Source organism: Myxocyprinus asiaticus, chromosome 3 (assembly GCF_019703515.2).
Source record: "Myxocyprinus asiaticus isolate MX2 ecotype Aquarium Trade chromosome 3, UBuf_Myxa_2, whole genome shotgun sequence".
In the NCBI taxonomy this organism is placed as follows: Eukaryota; Metazoa; Chordata; class Actinopteri; order Cypriniformes; family Catostomidae; genus Myxocyprinus; species Myxocyprinus asiaticus.
Genome location: NC_059346.1, coordinates 5,644,134 through 5,664,966, shown reverse-complemented (window position 1 = coordinate 5,664,966; position 20,833 = coordinate 5,644,134). Strand labels below are relative to the sequence as shown.

The 20,833-nt window shown below is 37.2% G+C and overlaps 1 protein-coding gene across 3 annotated transcripts in view; it reads left to right on the top strand.

Annotated features, from left to right (window-relative positions):
• Positions 1-18,572, top strand: part of LOC127420122 (nipped-B-like protein A) — a 64,455-nt gene extending 45,883 nt beyond the window's left edge. For all 3 annotated transcript variants that reach the window (XM_051662151.1, XM_051662133.1, XM_051662142.1), the window contains 15 exons: positions 2,635-2,688; positions 2,776-2,884; positions 3,157-3,287; positions 3,593-3,733; positions 4,774-5,022; positions 5,189-5,279; positions 5,475-5,648; positions 6,119-6,309; positions 6,887-6,994; positions 9,727-9,927; positions 10,072-10,218; positions 10,644-11,005; positions 14,084-14,258; positions 14,437-14,613; positions 17,523-18,572. In XM_051662151.1, the coding sequence (XP_051518111.1) occupies positions 2,635-2,688; positions 2,776-2,884; positions 3,157-3,287; positions 3,593-3,733; positions 4,774-5,022; positions 5,189-5,279; positions 5,475-5,648; positions 6,119-6,309; positions 6,887-6,994; positions 9,727-9,927; positions 10,072-10,218; positions 10,644-11,005; positions 14,084-14,258; positions 14,437-14,613; positions 17,523-17,891 (2,679 nt within the window). In that variant the 3' untranslated portion in view covers positions 17,892-18,572. The remainder of the gene's footprint in view (positions 1-2,634; positions 2,689-2,775; positions 2,885-3,156; positions 3,288-3,592; positions 3,734-4,773; positions 5,023-5,188; positions 5,280-5,474; positions 5,649-6,118; positions 6,310-6,886; positions 6,995-9,726; positions 9,928-10,071; positions 10,219-10,643; positions 11,006-14,083; positions 14,259-14,436; positions 14,614-17,522) is intronic.
• The last annotated feature ends 2,261 nt before the right edge of the window (positions 18,573-20,833 follow it).

Here is a 20,833-nt window from a genome sequence, read left to right as displayed (position 1 = left end):
TTTCTTAATTGGCATTATATCAGGGTGTAAATAAGGTAGCACCAAAAAACTGCTTTTTTCCCCCACAACCATGTCACCTGTAACGAAGTATAATTTTGTGTTGGTTAGGGCTACTCGATTGTGGCAAAAATCATAATCAGGATTCTTTTGGTCAATATTGAGATCACGATTATTTAACACGATTACTCATTAACTTTGGGAGCATCATGCATTTATTGAACTTAAAAAAAAAAAAAAAAAACGTTTCTTTTTAACAGTGGATTTTCTTTAACTTGAAATGTAAACTGCATTGGGTAGGGGAGGAGGCTATTGTCATATGATAATTATTTTGTTACGTATGGTAGTCAAATAAAGGAAAGCCTCCATCACCATCATTTACAGCAGAGGGTGCTCACACTTCTATGGAAGGACAGAGATCTACTTTTTCTCGTGTTATTGCAGCAAGATCTACCATGTACAATAAAGGCTATACATTATCACAATACCAAAATTTCAGTAGTTGATAGTGAAATTTGACGAATCTCTATACCATCTTCAAAACCACAACAAATAATAACACTAACTAATTTGTTAATTATGGAAGAATGGTTTCAAGTTCTTAAGTAATTATTCAAGACTATTAAACAGTCAGTAATAAAATAACAATAAAAAACAGCAATGAAAAGAAATAGATTAAAAATAATGGAACAAAAAATACAAATTAAGAAAATTCAATGCTTTTTTACAGCTTTAAAAGTTTTTAACAGCAGTAGGCTATCAAGTATTCAGATAAACATTCAGACTGAAATGCAACATAAAACTACTACTGGTCTTTACTGTATGATTATAAAACATTAATACTTTCTAAAGCTACTAAAGTTATCCAGTCAAGAGTAGTGAGTGGTTTTCTCATTTTCTTGTTCTGGATGTTTGATTATTCTAATGACACACTACTAGACGGTAGCAGTTAGGCAAGTAAAATTCTCTTTCACTTGTCCCAGACAAGCGTTAATGTCAAGCCCTGATTAAATATTGTATTCAACATTCTCAGATAACAATGTTTTCTTCTGCAGTATAGCTCCTAAAGTAAATGTACGTTATTTTAAGGGAGTTTTGGATATTATTTTGGAAAACAAGCCAAAAAAGACTAATCAAAAACATATTTTGTTCCAGTGTATAATGGGCTGACTAAACTTTCTCACCTTTGTTTACTTGGATCCATCTTTAACTCACAAAAAACAAACTGTCTCTTCTTAATAGAGTTGCGTATCCCTGATTTTCATGATAAGATACACACAGTGAATGTGACACAGATATTATTATTCACTACGTTGCAAGCCATCATGTTATATTCTGGCTGCAGCCAATGTGCGCGAGGAACGAGCGTCCCCACGCCAGAATGTGCATCAGCTGGAAGAAGATTCAGTCCCTTCCCCTGTCACTTCACGCAACTCATAGTCACGGCGCGGACCACACAGCCAGTTTGAAATGCCAGTTTCGGAGTTTATTTTCATAACCCGCTTCCTTATTGTTTGAATTTTAATAAAGGATGCTTTAAAGATATAACGCCGGGGTGTTTCATTGCGAAACGGAATGCGCCACAGTAATCATTTTATCTCTGTTATGTAGTTTTCATAATCGTTGGAAACCAAAATTGTAATTGAAAATAAAATTTGATTAATCGCCCAGCACTAGTGTTGATACGACAAAGCAATCAAACGTTATAGCATTACAAAAGCAATTTATCCTAGTGTCCAAAAGCCTATCCATATAAAATAAAACATAATAATTGTGCATATGAGCTAATTACACTTGCAAATACAAAAATGACTAAAGGTATGCTCTCACTTTAAAGCATGCAATCAGGAGTAACGAGATCTCATTCAGTTCCGTTCTGTGTTGTTTAAGCCATTATTGAGTCTCTGTCATACTTGCCGCCATCTCCTGGTAACCATATGTAATTAAAGTGAACGATCCTCTCTGCCCATATTTGGATGAGTTCCACCTCTGATTGCAACGATCTGAATCTTAATACGATTGGTTTAGCATTCCATGATGCTGGACAACATACTACATAATTTCCAAAGAAGTCATCTGATCCAGTTTTTTAGCCAGATAGCACATTATGTGCTGTGTGCACATTGTGCTTTATCCAGATTATCTAATGATCTATGCATTCGATTATATTGTGTGTGTGTGTGTGTGTGTGTGTGTGTGTGTGTGTGTGTGTGTGTGTGTGTGTGTGTAGACTCATTTTAACCCCCACCTCTAAGTAATGGTGTGTGATAGTTTAAGTTTGAAGTTATAAGCGAAAACCCGGCTTACAAGCAACATCTGTTTACATCTAACATGTACAGTATTCATACCGATTGAAGACCATACTAAAGCCCATGTTAACTGAATCCCAGACACCCATTTTCCTTGGTGTACACCCGAAAATACTCACCTCTGTCTATCTCAAGCCTTGCAGTGCATCACCAAATCAGCGATTTATTTGATTAATATCCCTGCAATGCCTTCAAATGTTCAGAAAACACCAGTTAATGGTATCAAAGTTTGACATCAGATTTCCCACCAAAAGCTCTAGTGTGTAAACAGCCTTATTTTGAAATGGACCATCCTCAGTAAGTTGACTGATTATTTCTTCTGTTGCAGGTCGCTGCCTGTAGAGACACTGGCTATGACTGGTTCGAGCAGCTCCTGCAGAACGTAAGTATTTTGGGGTGAAGTCGGTTTCCATTTATCTGCCTCAGTTTGGAAGTCTGTAACGCTTCAATGTACACTGTGTTTCTGTAGCTGTTGAAGTCAGAGGAGGACTCGTCCTATAAGCCAACCAGGAAAGCCTGTGTGCAGTTAGTTGACAATCTTGTGGAGTACATCCTCAAATATGAGGAGGCACTTGCAGGTATGCATGCAAAAACACACTCAATTAGATGTCAATTTAATGCATGTTAATGTAAATCAATGTAAAATTGTAATGCTGTCACCCTTTATATTCTCATTGTTTGCTTTGTGAATCGGTTTATTTAAAAAGGACATACTCAAAAGAATGTTTTGTTTGTGAATCAGACAACACTACACCCTTCCGGTGCTAATCTTGAATTTGTTCTTACTGATTGAATAATGATCATGTTAGTAAAGATGTTAATATGTTGTTGTGATGCTGTCTGTGTGCAGAGCATAAGAGTGTGAACTCCACACGGTTGGTTGCGTGCATCACTACACTCTATCTGTTCAGTAAAATCAGAGCGCAGCTGATGGTAAAGCATGCTATGACTATGCAGCCCTACCTCACCACCAAGTGCAGTGTAAGCATATACTTCCTCTCTGCAAACGACAACTGTTAAAGGAATAGTTCTATCAAAAATGAAAATTCTGTCATTGCGTTTGACTTCTGTGAAACAAAAAAAGGAACCTCAGTCACCTTTTACTTTATTATAAACTTCACTTTCTAACGGTTCAATGTTTAAAATCATTCTGCCATCTAGTGGTCATGCATTGTTCAAAATGGTAGCATGCCAAGGTACACGTGTCAGTAAATGTATGTTTTTTCCCTGTGTTTTTGTGTGACAGATGTGGTAAATGATGGTTGTGTTTTTTGTTTTGTTTACAGTCTCAGAGTGACTTCATGGTGATTTGTAATGTCGCTAAGATCCTGGAACTGGTAGTTCCTCTGATGGATCACCCGAGCGAGAACTTCCTGACCACCATTGAAGAAGACCTGATGAAGCTCATCTTAAAATATGGCATGACTGTAAGTGACACACACACACAAATGCATTATTGAACATTCACACACACGCATACATTCTTGAACATTCATGTGGTGGGGATCGAACTAGCAACCTCTGATTACCAGTCCTGAGCTGTAACCACTACAAACGCCACCTCCATTCTATCGACCTTATAAAATATGTACATAATGAGGTCATATGACCTTGGCAAATGCAATATCATGTGACAACAGTGTAGCGTACTACAGTTTGAAATGTTTCATTGCATAATACGTGATGCTTCACATACAGTATTTTTAAAATAGTAGGTGTCAACAGTGTACTGTAAATTACTTTCTATTGTGTTGTCCTCGTTGGTGGCACACAATCATACCAATAAACATACAGTGTGACCAATGATGTCTGATTCAGTTATTCAGTACAACTTTAAAAAAAAAAAAATTATGTATGTTCAATCAATAAGAATGTTTTGAACATATTCTCGAATCAGAAGTTACAAAACATATATTATATTTTACAATCCAGTCACATTAACTAATTTCAATATATGTTTACAAAACATTAAAGGTGCACTCAGTAATTTTTGGAACATGACATCTGAGACTTACACTGACACCTAGCGGTGTGGATGCAGCATTATTCAAACGGAATAGTTTGCAGTTACCAATGTAATTATTGAAATTCACTATTCAGAGTCAGCCACGATTAATTTAATCCATGAGTGGAAGAATCCAATAACAGGATGGTTACTGAGATTAAGCGAGTAGTATTCGGCTGGTCATGTGATCCTAACATGGCAGCGCCCATGAGGGGACCCTCTCCATTTAGATTAAAACAGCTTTTATAAGGTTACTGATATGACTGAAGTATCTCATGTGAGTGCTCATGATTTTATACATATATTTCAAAATTACAATTAATTTCTTTAGAAGTAAAACTTTTTAATATCAGGAAAAAATTACTTGAGTGCACCTTTAAAGAATCACAGGGTGCTCAGCTACAAAAGCAGTATTTAGTTTCATCATTCAGTCTCTCTCTCTCTCTCTCTCATTTATTACAGGTTGTCCAGTACTGTGTTAGTTGTTTGGGTGCGATAGTGAATAAAGTGACCCGTAATTATAAGTTTGTATGGGCCTGTTTTAACCGTTATTATGGGGCTTTGACTAAGCTGAAGGTCCAGCATCAGGAGGGCACGAACAGCATGGCACTGGCTGCCACTAAAGCAGCACTGCTCAGATCTCTTTTCACCGTGGGAGCTCTCTGCAGGCACTTTGACTTTGATTTTGAGCAGTTCAAGGGCACCACTAAGGTATCTCTATCTTTCCTAACACATGTAAAATGAGTTTGATTTTTTTAATTATAACATAATTATAAACACTTTTTTAATTTTTAACTACCTTTTATTTTATAATTCCCTTTATTATTAATAAATTGTTTCCTATTTATTAAACGTGAATTCACACTGTTATTGGCAGGTTGTGATAAAGGAGAAGGTTCTGGAACTATTGCTGCATTTTACCAATCATGAGGATGAGGAAGTCAGGTGCAAAGCCATCATAGGACTGGGTAAGAAGCGTATTATTTGAAATATTTCAAATAAAATACTGAGTAGTGCTTTTTTTTGTCAGATGAGCTTCCATATAATCTTTTTAAATAACTCCAAGTCTCATGCTAATGACTCTGGTATTTGCGATCACCAACAATCTTCAATTATAACCTCTAGTTATAATCTCGAAACTTTCTATCTTGCATGTCCTGCAGGGTTCCTGTTCATCATGCACCCGAGTCAGATGTTTGTTCCAGAGGTGAAATCTCTGTATAACGGCCTGCTTTCTGATAAGAGGTGCTCCATCACGCTTAAGATCCAGGTGCTGAAGAACCTGCAGATGTACCTGCAGGAGGAGGATACGCGTATGCAGGAGGCGGACAGAGAGTGTGAGTGGTTACACCATGCTTCATTTGGCTGGATTCACTATTCAAGCAGCTGATTATGGCAGAACATTTGTGTAGAATTTAAGACATTTTGTCATTTACAGATCAGTTTTAATTTTCAATTATATCATTGTGTCCTTTATAAATATAACTCTAATACATAACTATGACTTTAATTTGTTTACAAAATTTTATTACACAATTTGTAAATAAACAGGCAAAAAATGTAATATACAGTGTATAATAATGTAGGTTTTTTTATGTAACAAGGAAAGGTTATCAGCAATCTGTTCTGTGAAAATCTTGTTTTCATAATAATGTGTTTTTGTGTCAATTTGTAAAACTAAAAATTCAAATAATGAGCTATTTAATGTGCTCATTTGGCAAAGTTTATATAATTGTCTCTCCTCAATGGGGAAATTAACATTGTCTCCTTGCTCAATCTGGCCCTGGTTGTGTTTTTGTGTCTTCAGGGCAGAAAATGTCAAAGCAGGAGGATCTGAAGGAGATGGGTGACATCTCCTCTGGTATGAGCAGTTCCATCATGCAGCTCTATTTGAAGCAGGTGCTGGAGTGTTTCTTCCACACTCAGTCCAGTGTGCGACACTTTGCCCTCAATGTCATCGCGCTGACCCTAAGCCAGGGGCTCATACACCCCGTACAGGTACACACAACTACAGGGACGTTTTCAACTTGGCAGTGATATCATTGTGTTCCACACAGAATCTGCGACCATGGGAAAGTGTCACATTTCTATCATTCACAAATTTCTACACATCCCCTGCAAGTTCATTTGTTTATTTTTCCTTACTAAAATTACATGAGGAAGATTTGATTACATTTCATTTAAATTTCAGATCCAATTTAAATATTTTGAGCAACACCAATGTCACGCGTTTGCTTCCCAGAGAACACACATACTGATTTAAAAAACGCACTACGGATAAGTCATTTTGCATAAAAGTGTCGGCTAAATATGTAAATCTCCCTTCTAATCAAATATATTTGGCTAATTTGATCATTTGATCAACAAAGATAAATGCAGTACACTTAGCTCTGTCTACCACATTTTAAGAGATTTAAATCCATTTCACAGTTTTGAGTTTTCCCCACAATCAGCACAGAAAATGTGAAATAAAGTGTGCAGATTTCTGCGTAGACCTCGTCGTCAGTGTCACATCCTTGGACAAAGAACTTAAACACACTAATAGGGTTTTTCTCCTTTCTCCTTCCAATCACAGTGTGTGCCATATCTGATTGCCATGGGGACGGACCCAGAGCCTACCATGAGGAACAAAGCAGACCAGCAGCTGGTGGAGATTGATAAGAAGTACACTGGATTTATCCATGTGAGCATCATTCCACACACCTTCCTTTATGTGTCATAAAATATCAGATAATTCCAGTCTATTACTATTAGTCACAAACATTGCGGCAGTAAGTGTAAGAATGCACCATGGGAAGCCACATTATATACTGAAACATTCATAAGAAAGAGCAACAATACCAATATTTTTTTATTATTTATCTTAACATGGATTTTAGTTGACCTGATTGTTCCAGTTTCGTGTATTCAAAGATTTACATTTAAAAAATAATCTTTAAGGTGCACTCAAACTGAAATATTACTATGTTCGCTGTCACCTAGTAGCATAGATGCAGCATCATGCGAAAACAGTTCTCAGTTACCGATGCCATGGTAAAAATGCACTGTTTACAGTGAGCAATGAGTAATACATTTCACCAGTAAACGTGTCCAGTCAAGGGATTATTGAGATAAAGCAAGTATATGATATCAACAGGCGGCACTCATAAATGTGCGCCCAGCACCATATTTAAAATAAAGCAGCTTTCTCTCTCTTAACTGTGCACGTCCAGTGGTATGTGGTGAGCGGAGCTGAGCGGGCATTTTTAATTAATTCCTATAAAGGTGCGGTCACACATACCTTTGCACGGCAAAATTCCGCGGGCAAAATATAGTCATCTCAATGGGAATCCGCGCGATCATGAATTTTGCGCGATGGACTACCCGTGGCGAAGAACTTCCTCTTGCGGATTTCACGTGGAGTTCAAGTTTGGTGAACTTTGCGGCGAACTTTCACCGCGTTGACCAGTAGGACACTCCTTGGTTTGGCAGTGACCTCTGAGTGTGCGGTGCTTCGTAAACAGCTATATATAAAGTGCAGCATTAAAAAGATTATTTTTCTGCTGATTTCACACGTGCTCGGCATTCGCCCACATCATCTTCGCCCGCGGAATTTCGCCGTGCAAAGGTATGTGTGACCGCACCTTAAGAGCCTAGTGACACACTCACAAGGCGGATTGTGAGATTGACAGCATAGCGTTTAAAGCGTAAAAAAGCGTCAAACAACTTTATGCAAATTAAGTGTGGAAAACACTGGGTGCCAGCCAATCACTTTGAGATGAAATCAGTGACTTTGGTCATAACCACTTCATAATCTGATGATAATGTTGGAGTTTCTGATTGATTCAGTGCTTAAATCTTTATTTTCAGTTCAGATTTCAAACAGACTTCACATGAAGATTGCATGCATATATTGTGGCAATGATGTGACTGGGTAAGCAAAAGTGTAATCAACACTGCTTCTATCCTTTAGCCATTCAGAAATTAAACTGGCATCTGTTTAACTGTACTCGCGCAAATATAAGATGATATTATTGCTTTTGTACTGAAAGCAATGGTAGACAATAGACACTCGCTTTACATATTACAAACATGCCCTTAAGCGGCAGCTCTCTAGTGTTATGAGTGGCTTAGAGCTTATTTCTTATGCTCCATTGGGGACACACCGTTAGACTGATTTAGATAGTCTTCATATAATGTGAGTGAACATCATTTAAAAAAATAAATACATCAAAAATGTTATTGCTACTATTTCTTTCTGATTAAGGTTTAGCAATTAGCTTAAAAAAAAAAAAAAACACTGGAGTGCACCTTATAAATGTTCATTGCATTTATTTTTCCACTAAAGTGATTTAAAGGAATAGTTCACCCAAAAATAAAATTCTCTCATTTACTCACCCTCATGCCATCCCTGATGAGTATACTTTCTTCAGCTAAACACAAAGATTTTTAGAAAACTATCTCAGCCTTGTAGGTCCATACTGTGCAAGTGAATGGTGGCCAGAACTTTGAAGATCCAAAAAGCACATAAAGGCAGCATAAAAGTAATCCATATGACTCCAGTGGTTAAATCCATGTCTTCAGAAGTGATATGATAGGTGTGGGTGAGAAACCGATCAATATTTAAGTCCTTTTCTTTTTTTTACTATAAATCTCCACTTTAACTTTCACATTCTTTTGTTTTTTTGTTGGTTAGCATTCTATGTGCATATCGCCACCTACTGGGCAGGGAGTAGAATTTATAGTAAAAAAGGACTTAACTATTGATCTGTTTCTCACCCACACCTATCATATCGCTTCTGAAGATATGGATTTAACCACTGGAATCTTATGGATTACTTTTATGCTGCCTTTATGTGCTTTTTGGACCAAAGTTCTGTCCACCATTCTCTTGCATTAAAAATATGTGTATGTTGCAATAATGAATAGCCAAGAATTTACGTCAAATACAAATAGTAAACAGCAAATTGTCAAGGATTCTTAATTTTTATGAAAGATGATAATCTTAAAGGTGCTGTAAGCAATTTTTTCATTGAAAAGTATGTTCCTACTCCCTGAAAGATATTAATGAAATAAGTGTCCTGAGATTTCTCACCTTGCTTTCTGCCTGTCAGTCATTTTGCATGTTTTCGTAGTATTGTAGTTGCAGGGAATTATTGAGGCATAATGCATTTGTATGCCATGTTGTTCATAACAGTTGTCAGTTGAGGGTGCTATTTTGCAGCTGTTGTTTTGAACAACTGTTTCTGCTCAATAAAGCTCGTTTTGGTATCTTTGGATTTGGGGGCTTTGGAAAGAGGAGGCGTGGCTAATCCAGCAGCTCATTCTCGTGGAAGTAGAATGGCTGAAATTGCTAAAACAGCACCATTAAGTAATTTTTCCAGTGTATTATAGATGACGATAAAGCATGGATTAGAGTTCTATTATTCTCAACAGATGAAGGCAGTAGCAGGTATGAAGATGTCATACCAAGTGCAGCAGGCTGTCTTGGGCTCAGCCGGATCTGTGATCCGTGGGTTCCGTCAAGATGAGTCCAATTCTGCTCAATGTTCCCACCTCTACAGCATGGTCCGTGCAAACAGGCAACACCGAAGAGCGTTCCTCATCTCGCTGCTCAATCTCTTCGACGACAGCTCGGTTAGCACTCTTTGTCTGCTTGTTTCTCTCTCTCCCTGTCTGTCTGTCTCCCTTTGTCTCTTTGTTGTGGTGTGAAGACAGTGACATTTGACTAACCTTTTTATCTTCCTTTCTCTCAATTAATTTTTCTCTCTCTTTGAGCAGAAGATGGAGGTGAACATGCTGTTGTTCATTGCTGATAATCTGGCATACTTCCCCTATCAAACTCAGGAGGAGCCGCTGTTCATCATGCATCATATAGATATCACACTGTCTGTGTCAGGCAGCAATCTGCTACAAACGTTTAAAGAGGTAAATACACAAACACTTTCTGCTTGTGCTGTTTGTTGCTTTGTGTAGCACCTTCTGCTCTGCATATCCTTCTGAAGGTTCCCAATGTTGGCTCTAAAGTCTCAGCTGACAAATACAACAAAAAGAAAAAAGCTAGTTCACGCTAGTCAGAAGTTGACATTTAACAGATAATCGTATATGTACATAGTAAACATATCATGTGACAATCTGAATTTGTGTTTTAAAAGTTGTGTAGTGTAATCCAGCCTGATGCTGTTAATGAGTATTTTCTCTCAGAAGTAAAAGTTCACGTTTTGACTGCAAATGTCACATCTGTAACACTCGATATATACTGCAAACTTGCACAGTCATGTGTTAATGGCCTCATGGTTGTGATTATTATTACCATAACTATTTTTGAATGACCCATTTTGCATTCTGCTCAGTCTCTCATTAGGATTCCAGGCAGAAAGAGCAAGAAGAGGAGACGGGGGCGACAGAGGCAACAGAACGGTTCGGAGAAGGAGAGAGGATGTCAAGAGGAGAGAGAAAGAAACAGCGGAGATGAAGAGGATGTGGATTATGAGGAGGATGAGGAGGGGCAGCGGGTGAGGAAGCCTAAACCTGTGGAGGAAGCCGGGGTGACTGTTTCAGATTCTGATTCTGACCTTGATGATGCCGATGCTGTCATGGAGCGTCTCCCTGATGACACATCATCTCTCCTGGACTTTGCTCGAGCATCACAGGGCATACTGTTACTGCTGGTGCTCAAACAACACCTCAAGAACCTCTACGGTTTCTCTGACAGGTAAAACACACGCATCTCCCTCATGAAAATCCACAACCCTATATATGATTGAAATGGTTGCTGTTAAAAAAACGAGAAGTCTTTAAAAATCTAGTTTTCTACCACCCCTGGAGTCGTGAGTCGTGAGTGACTCCAGCCAGGTCTCCTAAGCAACCAAATTGGCCTGGTTGCTAGGGAGGGTGGGGCGCGTGGTAAGTTCGCGGAGGGTAGCATGAGTCTCCACATGCTGTGAGTCTTCGCGGTGTCATGCACAACGAGCCACGTGATAAGATGCGTGGATTGACGGTCTCAGAATCACTTGCACCCATATTAGCAAATGACACATAAGTGCCAGATTTACGTCATACATTCTGTTTCCCACGGATCTCGACCTGGACGAAAGCATGGGAATGATTTGTGCAAATCTTCCGTAAATTTGCGCTTTCATTTGGGCATTGTTTCCACTCAGCTGTCATTGGCTGCTACTGTCAAGCAACTGTTTGATGCCGAACACAGCAGCACATCGCGCAATCGTGGAGAGATTGACAGGCAGGAATTTGGCCAATAGTTGCTGCAAGACTTTTATAATCGACCAATTGGTGTGCGAGAAGGCGGGACTTACAAAGAGGGGTTAAAGCAATGCAAATATGCGCATGCACACAATGAAGTATTAGACCAGATGCACATCATAATGCAACTAAAGCCAAACATTTTCGCAAATTTAGAAATCCCAGCCGGACACTTTTTTAGGGTCCGAAAAAGAGGACATGTCTGGGAAAAGGAGGACGTATGGTCACCCTACATAGATGTGTCTGTCTTGTCGGGCACTTCTCACGCACCTTACAGTCCATTTTCCAATTTTCTGTTGTCCAATGTCTGTGTTTCTTTGCCCACTCTAACCTTTTCTTTTAGTTTTTCTGTTTCAAAAGTGGCTTTTTCTTTGCAATTCTTCCCATAAGGCCTGCACCCCTGAGTCTTCTCTTTACTGTTGTACATGAAACTGGTGTTGAGCGGGTAGAATTCAATGAAGCTGTCAGCTGAGGACATGTGAGGCGTCTATTTCTCAAACTAGAGACTCTGATGTACTTATCCTCTTGATTAGTTGTACATCTGGCCTTCCACATCTCTTTCTGTCCTTGTTAGAGCCAGTTGTTCTTTGTCTTTGAAGACTGTAGTGTACACCTTTATATGAAATCTTCAGTTTTCTGGCCATTTCAAGCATTGTATAGCCTTCATTCCTCAAAACAATGATTGATTGATGAGTTTCTAGAGAAAGCTGTTTGTTTTTCACCATTTTTGACCAAATATTGACCTTAAGACATGCCAGTCTATTGCATACTGTGGCAACTCATAAACAAACACAAAGACAATGTTAAGCTTCATTTAATGAATCAAATAGCTTTCAACTGTGTTTGATATAATGGCAAGTGATTTTCTAGTACCAAATTAGCAATTTAGCGTGATTACTCAAGGATAAGGTGTTGGAGTGATGGCTGCTGTCTAGATTTGATCAAAAATGATTTTTTTAAATAGTGATGGTGCTATTTTTTACATCAGTAATGTCCTGACTATACTTTGTGATCAGTTGAATGCCACTTTGATGAATTAAAGTACCAATTTCCTTCCGAAACAGTAAAATCTGTACATTATTCCAAACTTTTGGCCGCCTGTGTGTGTGTGTGTGTGTATATATATATATATATATATATATATATATATATATATATATATATATATATACACACACACATCACTGGAAAAAATTAGGAGACCACTGCAAAATTATCAGTTTCTCTGGATTTGCTATTTATAGGTCTGTGTTTGAGTAAAAATGAACAATGAAAAATTGTGTTTTATTCTATAAAGTACTGACAACATTTCTCCCAAATTCCAAATAAAAATATTGTCATTTAGAGCATTTATTTGCAGAAAATGACAACTGGTCAAAATAACAAAAAAGATGCAGTGTTTTCAGACCCTGAATAATGCAAAGAAAACAAGTTCATATTCATATTTAAACAATACAATACTAATATTTTAACTTAGGAAGAGTTCAGAAATCAATATTTGGTGGAATAACCCTATTTTTCAATCACAGCTTTCATGTGTCTTGGCATGCTCTCTACCAGTCTTTCACATTGTATTTCTGCAAATATTTTTGCAAATATTTATAAATGTGCAATTTGGGAGAAATGTTGTCAGTTTATAGAATAAAACAAAATGAGGGACATTTCATTTATTACTCAAACACATACCTATAAATAGTAAATCCAGAGAAACTGATAATTTTGCAGTGGTCTCTTAATTTTTTCCAGAGCTATATATATACACCAATCAGCCACAACATTAAAACAACCTGCCTAATATTGGTTAGCTCCCCCTCGTACCACCATAACGGTGCCAACCCGCATCTCAGATTATATTCTTCTCACCACAGTTGTACAGAGTGGTTATCTGAGTTACCATAAACTTTGTCAGTTCGAACCAGTCTGGCCATTCTCTGTTGACCTCTCTCATCAACAAGGCATTTCCATCCACAGAACTGCCGCTCACTGGATGTTATTTGTTTTGGTTCCATTCTGAGTAAATTCTAGAGACTGTTGTGTGTGAAAATCAAGGGGACCTATACAATATTAAGCAGGTGGTTTTAATGTTGTGGCTGATTTGTGTGTGTGTGTGTGTGTGTGTGTGTGTGTGTGTAACACACTGACATAGTGACTGATGTATGTGATCACGAAACAGAGACCCTCCCCTTCAAATCCGAACTCAAGTGGTCACAGAAGACGCTTTTAAGCAACCAGGTGTAAACAAAATGTGATCGGATCACCCGAGATGCATCGTAATACCAGGTGGAAATGGGGTCAAACTTGCCAACTCTTTTTGCTTCCGAGTATTTAAAAAAAAGAGGTATCTCAGTCTCATGAAACATGAGTCAAGGAAGGATCACAAAATTATTCTAATTACACTGTCTTAATGGCAAATAAAAAGCACATTTAAAACAATATAGTATTAAAAATTTTGCTAAATATTATATTCAATTTATCTCTCGTTGCTGTTCTCTTTGTAGATTAATTTATTCTGCTTTTTCTTTCAATGCAGTAAAATTCAGAAATACTCTCCCACGGAGTCAGCAAAGGTATACGATAAGGCCGTGAACAGAAAGATGTCGGTCCACTTCAGTCCAAGGCAGACTATCGACTTCCTTCACAACGATGACGTTCACGATGGGGTGACTTACGAGCTGAAGAGGAAGATCGTCAAACAGTACCTCGATGTGAGAACAAGCTGCCAGCTTTCCATTTCAGGCATTATGCAAGCATCACTGCTACTATTGCTCCACTTAGGGGTTTGTTTAAAAATCTGGTGAGACTACAGATTGAATGTATGTCTCTAGCTATCTGCCAAGCAGACGAAAGATCATTCATGCTGTGCACTCTGTGTATGGTTCTCAGTTTAAGTTGCTGATGGAGCACCTGGACCCTGATGAAGAGGATGAGGAGGGAGAGACGAGTGCAAACGTGAGGAATAAAGCCATCACTGCACTGCTGGGGGGAGCAGCAAGCCCCAGAAACCACCACACAGCCGACTCAGAGGATGAGGAGAGCGACGGAGAGGAGAGGACACCGGGGGTGAGACAACTCAAAACAGATGTTTGACTATCAACAAATAGTCAGGTCCACTTTGCAGCTTATTCTGGCTAAGAACCACACACTTAGACAGAAAGAAATGTAAAACAGTCAGTCCAGTTTGCTTTTGTACGTCATGTTTAGCATGTTTAGCAGTATCTGAATAGACCTATAAGAATTTCTGTCCATCCAGAAGGTATGCATACTGATTTTTTCTCAGACATAAATGAAAACAAATCAAAATATGCAGGTCTGATTAAGTTGTGCAAAACTCAATATCTTTCAAAGATTTAATACCATGAACTAGAGCTGCACGATTAATCGTTAAAAGATCGCGATCTTGATTCAGAGGATCTCATTTCTAAATGACAACGATTCTGCAATGTATATTAATGTTTCAGTGGCATGCATTTGTAAGGCAGTTCAAATTTAATTGAGAAATTCACTTCAAGGTGCGTTTTTAAATTTTGATGATTTAAACTTTATATGGCATCTACAAAACACAGCACTCCTGCATGAGATGCTGAATAATTGAAAATGCAACAGCCAAGGATGTTTGTCCAGTATAGTGGTTTACAAACTGCTGGGTGCAGCCACGATTAGCAAGGAGTGTGATGGAATCTCTGCTCAATTCATTATTTTAATTAGAGCCCGACCGATATGGGATTTTTGAGACCGATACCGATTTTAGAGAGAGAAAATTCACTGATTACCGCATTAATTTTGAGCTGGAATGAAAACAGACATTTTCTATGTGGATTTTTCACCGATTTTGCACCGATATGACTATGCAAAGGTACTCAGAAGGCTGCTTTCTTAAACAAATATTTTTATCAAAGAATATTGGACATTATTATTATACATTGTCAACAAATTCTAGAAATGAACACTGAGAAAATAAAGAATACAAATACAATAAATAGCTTAATAAACATCAGTACTATATGTTTAGTACAAGTCAATTGCTGACCATTTAAATAAAGAATAAATAAAAATAAAATAAATGGCTAAATAAACATCAGTATTGTTTAGTATCAGTCAAATGCTGACAATTAAAATAAAGAATAAATACAAATGAAATAAATAGCTAAATAAACATCAGTACTGTTTAGTATCAGTCAGATGCTGACTATTTTAATACTGCCAATCAATTATTGGCAGGTTGTAAAACAACAAGCATTTACACCAGCATTTACACAAGAGATAAACAGCGGCAGCGGTGTTACACCGTATTCTACTATACAAGTTCAGGAGAAACTTTCAGCGGTGGAAAACCAGACTTTTAAGTATTACTTTTTATAAATGCAACAACTGGAATTGTTCTGTTGAAAGGGGTACCAAACTGTGAATCCTGAACAAAACAGTTTGGTGAATAAATGTTTGCATATTCGCTTCCACTCAGCTGACAACAATGAAAGTAGCTATGTGGTTATCTAGTTAGCTATAAGTTTGTTGTCACGGAGAGTAAAAGACGGACCTGTGAAATCAACACTCAACAGACACAATCCACCACCGCACTGTTGTCTGCTGAGCTGCAAAAAGATGCTCTGATGTTTATCTTTCAATCTGCATTGTTACTGACTGCACTGACAAAATAAAGCTAGCTAACATAGCAAACAATAGTAAAGATAAACATGAGTGACATGGTTGTCAGGGACAGGGTTAACGTTATATTAGCAATATTGAAAAGGGAATTTGCATTAAATTACTTTTTTAATGTTTTTATATTATAATTTTTTAAATGTTGAGTGTTGCTGAAAAACTTAAGGCACTGTTTACTCTACTGGCTCTTGAATAATTCCTTTAAAAGCTTGAAGCAATTTTTACAAGAGATACTGAAGGCCACATTGTTTTAATTTAAATAGTTAATATATATATATATATATAATTTGTATTTATTTTTTATAGTAAAATAAGTGTTTTATTGCATATTTGCCAAAACTAAGTTGACATAAAACTCTTAAGAAAGCTTTTTTCCACTTGTTTTGCTTTTTACTTGGCATGTGAGAAACGCGCTAAATCGTTTAATTTATTTTTTATGCACTTTTTTAACAGAATTATTATTTTGTATTTATTTATTTTGCAATAACAACAAGGTGCTGTTTAGTTTGTAATGTATTCGTTGCGCCCTCTTGTGGATATTTTAAATTTATACATTTGATTTACAACTTTATTGCATTTTTGCACAGATTGAAGTAGAGAACATTTTGTCAGAACCTCTAGTACATTACAAGTTACTTTGTTTAGTACCCTTATGTCCACGTTTTGTAAATAACATAATCGTGAAAAAATTGTGATCTTTATTTTAAGCAAAAAAATTGAGATTCTCAATTTATCCAGAATCGTGCATGTCTGCCTTACAAAATTTGGCAAATCCAGCGACTAGTTCTTCCTTAGAAGTGCTTTGGTGCTTTTTGTAGCAGTCTGATACCAGGGTTATTACAGTTTTGAATTTTGTTTTTATTTTTTTAAAAACAAAATTTATTTGTAATTCCAATTTGTTTTAGTTATAATTATCTAATTTAATTTAGTCATTATCCAGCTTATTAAACGCTACTAACCAAATAGATAAATACATGGACACAGCACATGCAGACTATGTATTTATTTAAATCACAGCTTTACGGGGATTAATGATCACACTAGGCCATGTAGCGAACTGCTTATCTGCAGGTGAGAAACTACCATCAAAAACACACAGAAACGCCAAAATAAAAGCATAATTTAAATGGACGCATGTGTTTTTGCTTAAATATTACACTTGTTGGGCGCAAAAAATGTCCTGGAATTGCCCTGGAAAATTGTGCCTTGAAAAGCGTGGAAACCCTGTTGCTATCTAGTGGCATTTTTATGCTTAATAAGTCATCTAAAACTAAGATTAATTTGTTCTCACGTTCTGTCTTTCTTCACAGGCATCTCGGCGTGGAAGGCGCGCGGGAGACTCAGGGGACCTGCTGTTGGCAAACATGAGCGAGTCTGTCAGCGCACTCGATATAATCGCCATCCACTGCCCCAAATACAAAGACCGGCCGCAGATAGCACGCGTGATCCAGCGGAACAGCGACAGTTACAGCATCCACTGGATGGCGGGCTCGTACTCCAGCCCCTGGGCTGAGGCAAAGCGCCGTGACGGACGCAAGCTGGTGCCTTGGGTGGACACCATCAAAGAGACTGATATAATCTATAAAAAAATTACACTCACTAGTGGCAACAAGCTCAACCACAAAGTTGCTCAGACTCTACGTGCACTCTACGCTGCCAAGGACAGGAACTCCAGCTAATAATACATACAAACACACACACCTCCCATCTCCAACACCATCTCTCTCCATATACCATCTTGCCTATCAGCCAAATATCTCCTGGGTCATCGTCAGCCAAACACACACACAAACCCAAGCGGCTATTCTACACTAAAGACTCTTTCTCTCTCTGATGCACTCTGGGTCTTATGGTAACATTTTGCCCTCCAGCAGAAAGACGCCGCGCCAGGGTGCATCATCGTATCACAGGAATAAAATGTTTGGAGAAACATTGTATGGGTGCTCCTTCGCTGTTGTGCAGCAGATTTCTGGTTGTTTGATTTCTACTCCCAGTGTATCATAGTTTAACATAAAAATATTGTTTATATCTATAAAAGAAATTTAAATATATACTGAATGTTGAAAGAATTAGTTTGTTGATGTTTTTACTTTTTTCTCTTTTTTTTGGATTTCTAAGAGTCAAACGGCTTTCTATAGCTTAGCTCCTTTACTGGCTGATGAAAATTCTTTCTGTTAAGCTGTTTGTCCATTTTGTACGATAGCACCGTGTGGCTGTAATTTATTGTGTATAGCATGCAGTGTCTGTGAGGAGGGCTGTGTTGAAGGAGATTTTGCGATAACAGGTCGCCCTGCTCAGCATAAAGGGACCCACATGCCTCTGATGGAACAAATACTGCAATAAATTTTCTACTTCTCTTACTTGCAAGACTCAATCTGTCAACTTTCTACTCCTTTTCACTTAGACTTGTTTCATTTTTGCTGTAAATACTTTCTTTATTGACAGGTATAGAAGAGATTAGTTGTGCGACAGCTTTATGTCTTGGACGTGTGCTAACTGCTGCACAACGGCTGTTCGTATGGGCTCAGTCGGTATTTCAATCTGTACAGTGCTGGATTCTATAGGCAACTGTTTTTCAAAAGTGTCTTGGTTAGCCGGATAAGTTTAAGGATAACTTGGCATAAGCCTGGAATATCTTCAGGTAGCCTCCTTGCAAGCGAGTTTGGGAAGTCTGATTTGCTGCTGTATTACCATAGCTAGAGAAACTGAAAGCTTGTTAGAAGAAAGAAAGAAAATATCTAGGTCTATGCCAAATGAATGAAACTGAGCTGGTTAACCAAGGAAGCCATGTTCAGAGACTGTGAGCCCAACCATTAGCCACAGTGAAACCTCATTGGTCCAAAACTCCTGCTGAACATAAATGTATATTACACATCAAATATGTTCTTATTGGCTGATTGCATCACATTACATGTCGCTGAAAATCGCGTTTCACCCGGTAAGTGTAAGTGAATATTCCGGTTTCAGGTTAAGCTTAATTGACAGCATTATATTGATTACCACAAAAATTAATCTCGCCCCTTTAAAAAAAAAAAGAAAAAAAACACAAATTTGAGTTCCAGGGAGGCACTTACAATGGAAGTGAATGGGGGCCAATCTATAAACATTAAAATGCTCAAAAGTATAGCCACAAGATGTAAACCATATGTGTGGTAACATTATTTTAGTATGATAAAATCACTTACTAACCTTTTCTGTGTAAAGTTATAGAATATTTTACAACTTTGTTGCCATGATGATGACAAACCCTAAAATGACGATTTCAGCAGTTTTACAGATGAAGTAATACACAAGTTTTAACAGAAGAATTAATGTAAGTGCTTTATAAATTATAATTAAAAATTATATGCTTCACATTACTGCTTTTAAACCCTCCAAACATTGTCCCCATTCACTTCCATTGTATGTGCCTCACTTTGACCTATTCCAATTCCACTTTTTTACATTTCTCCTATGTGATCCAAAAAATAAAAAAACATAGTAAAATAAAACTGCATTTCTATAACATATTTGTGTTGTAGCAGTTTAATAATTGCTATCATTCCAGTTTTGTACAACAATTGTACAATATTTGGATGACTGAGTGGACATGAAATGTTACTAAATGAGTCATAAAACAAAATGTTTACATACTAATTAGTATTTTATGCATCATTTGCTTTTGTATCTGTTTGCTTTACAGTCTCAGATGATTAATTATTTGTACAAATAAGAGCCTGCATGTCAAATTCAAGTAAAAAACAAACAGTTATTTGAATTAGATCTGATGGGAGACATCCGGTAAATGTGCATAAATCAAGTGCCTACATACAGTATTTGCACAACAACAAATTGAAACCACAGTAACTTTGCAATGTGTTATGATGAGCAGAATTTGCTATTTAAAATGTATAAAACATCTCCATGCGCAACATAGAAAAAGATAATATCTGAGGACAGAATGTGTTGCTTTTCGCAAAGTTAAAACATATTTAACATGATACGTATAAACAATGATCTTTTAATATAGTGCTGGATGGGAAATACACAATACATACTGTAATATAACAGCATGCTACATTTTTGCTATAATTTAATTATTGAAAAAAATATGTAGATCTTCTGAAGATTATATTGTTAATTAATTAACCATTTTTTATATATCCTTAAAATTGCTTTAACAAATGTAATTCTAGGCATTAGGTGTTAAGCTGGTCTAAGTACAGTTTAATATGAGCACAGAATTCATTTAGCCTTGTAATTTCATTGCAATTCTGTGGCAATAGTTCTCAATTTCTTTTATTGTTGCTTTTTTTTTTCTCTCTCTGTTCTCTGTCAAAATAATTGAAGTACATTAACTTTGAGTCTGCATTTGTTATTCACACGCACAACTGTTTAAATAGCCTTTAAATTAATGTTAAGCAAATGAGGACATAAATTAAGTTAGGGCCCACTCAAATTAGACCCAGGCCCACAAAGAATATTTGAGATTATTCTTTGACTTCAAATATGTTTAAAATAGTTTACAAAATGCATAAATTCTGATTTCTGAAAGCGTGATAGAACTGTTTGAATGTTCTGCTTCAATGTTGTTAAGGAAATTTGGTAAAAAACAAAATTTGGGCAAAAACTCGGCCCATCC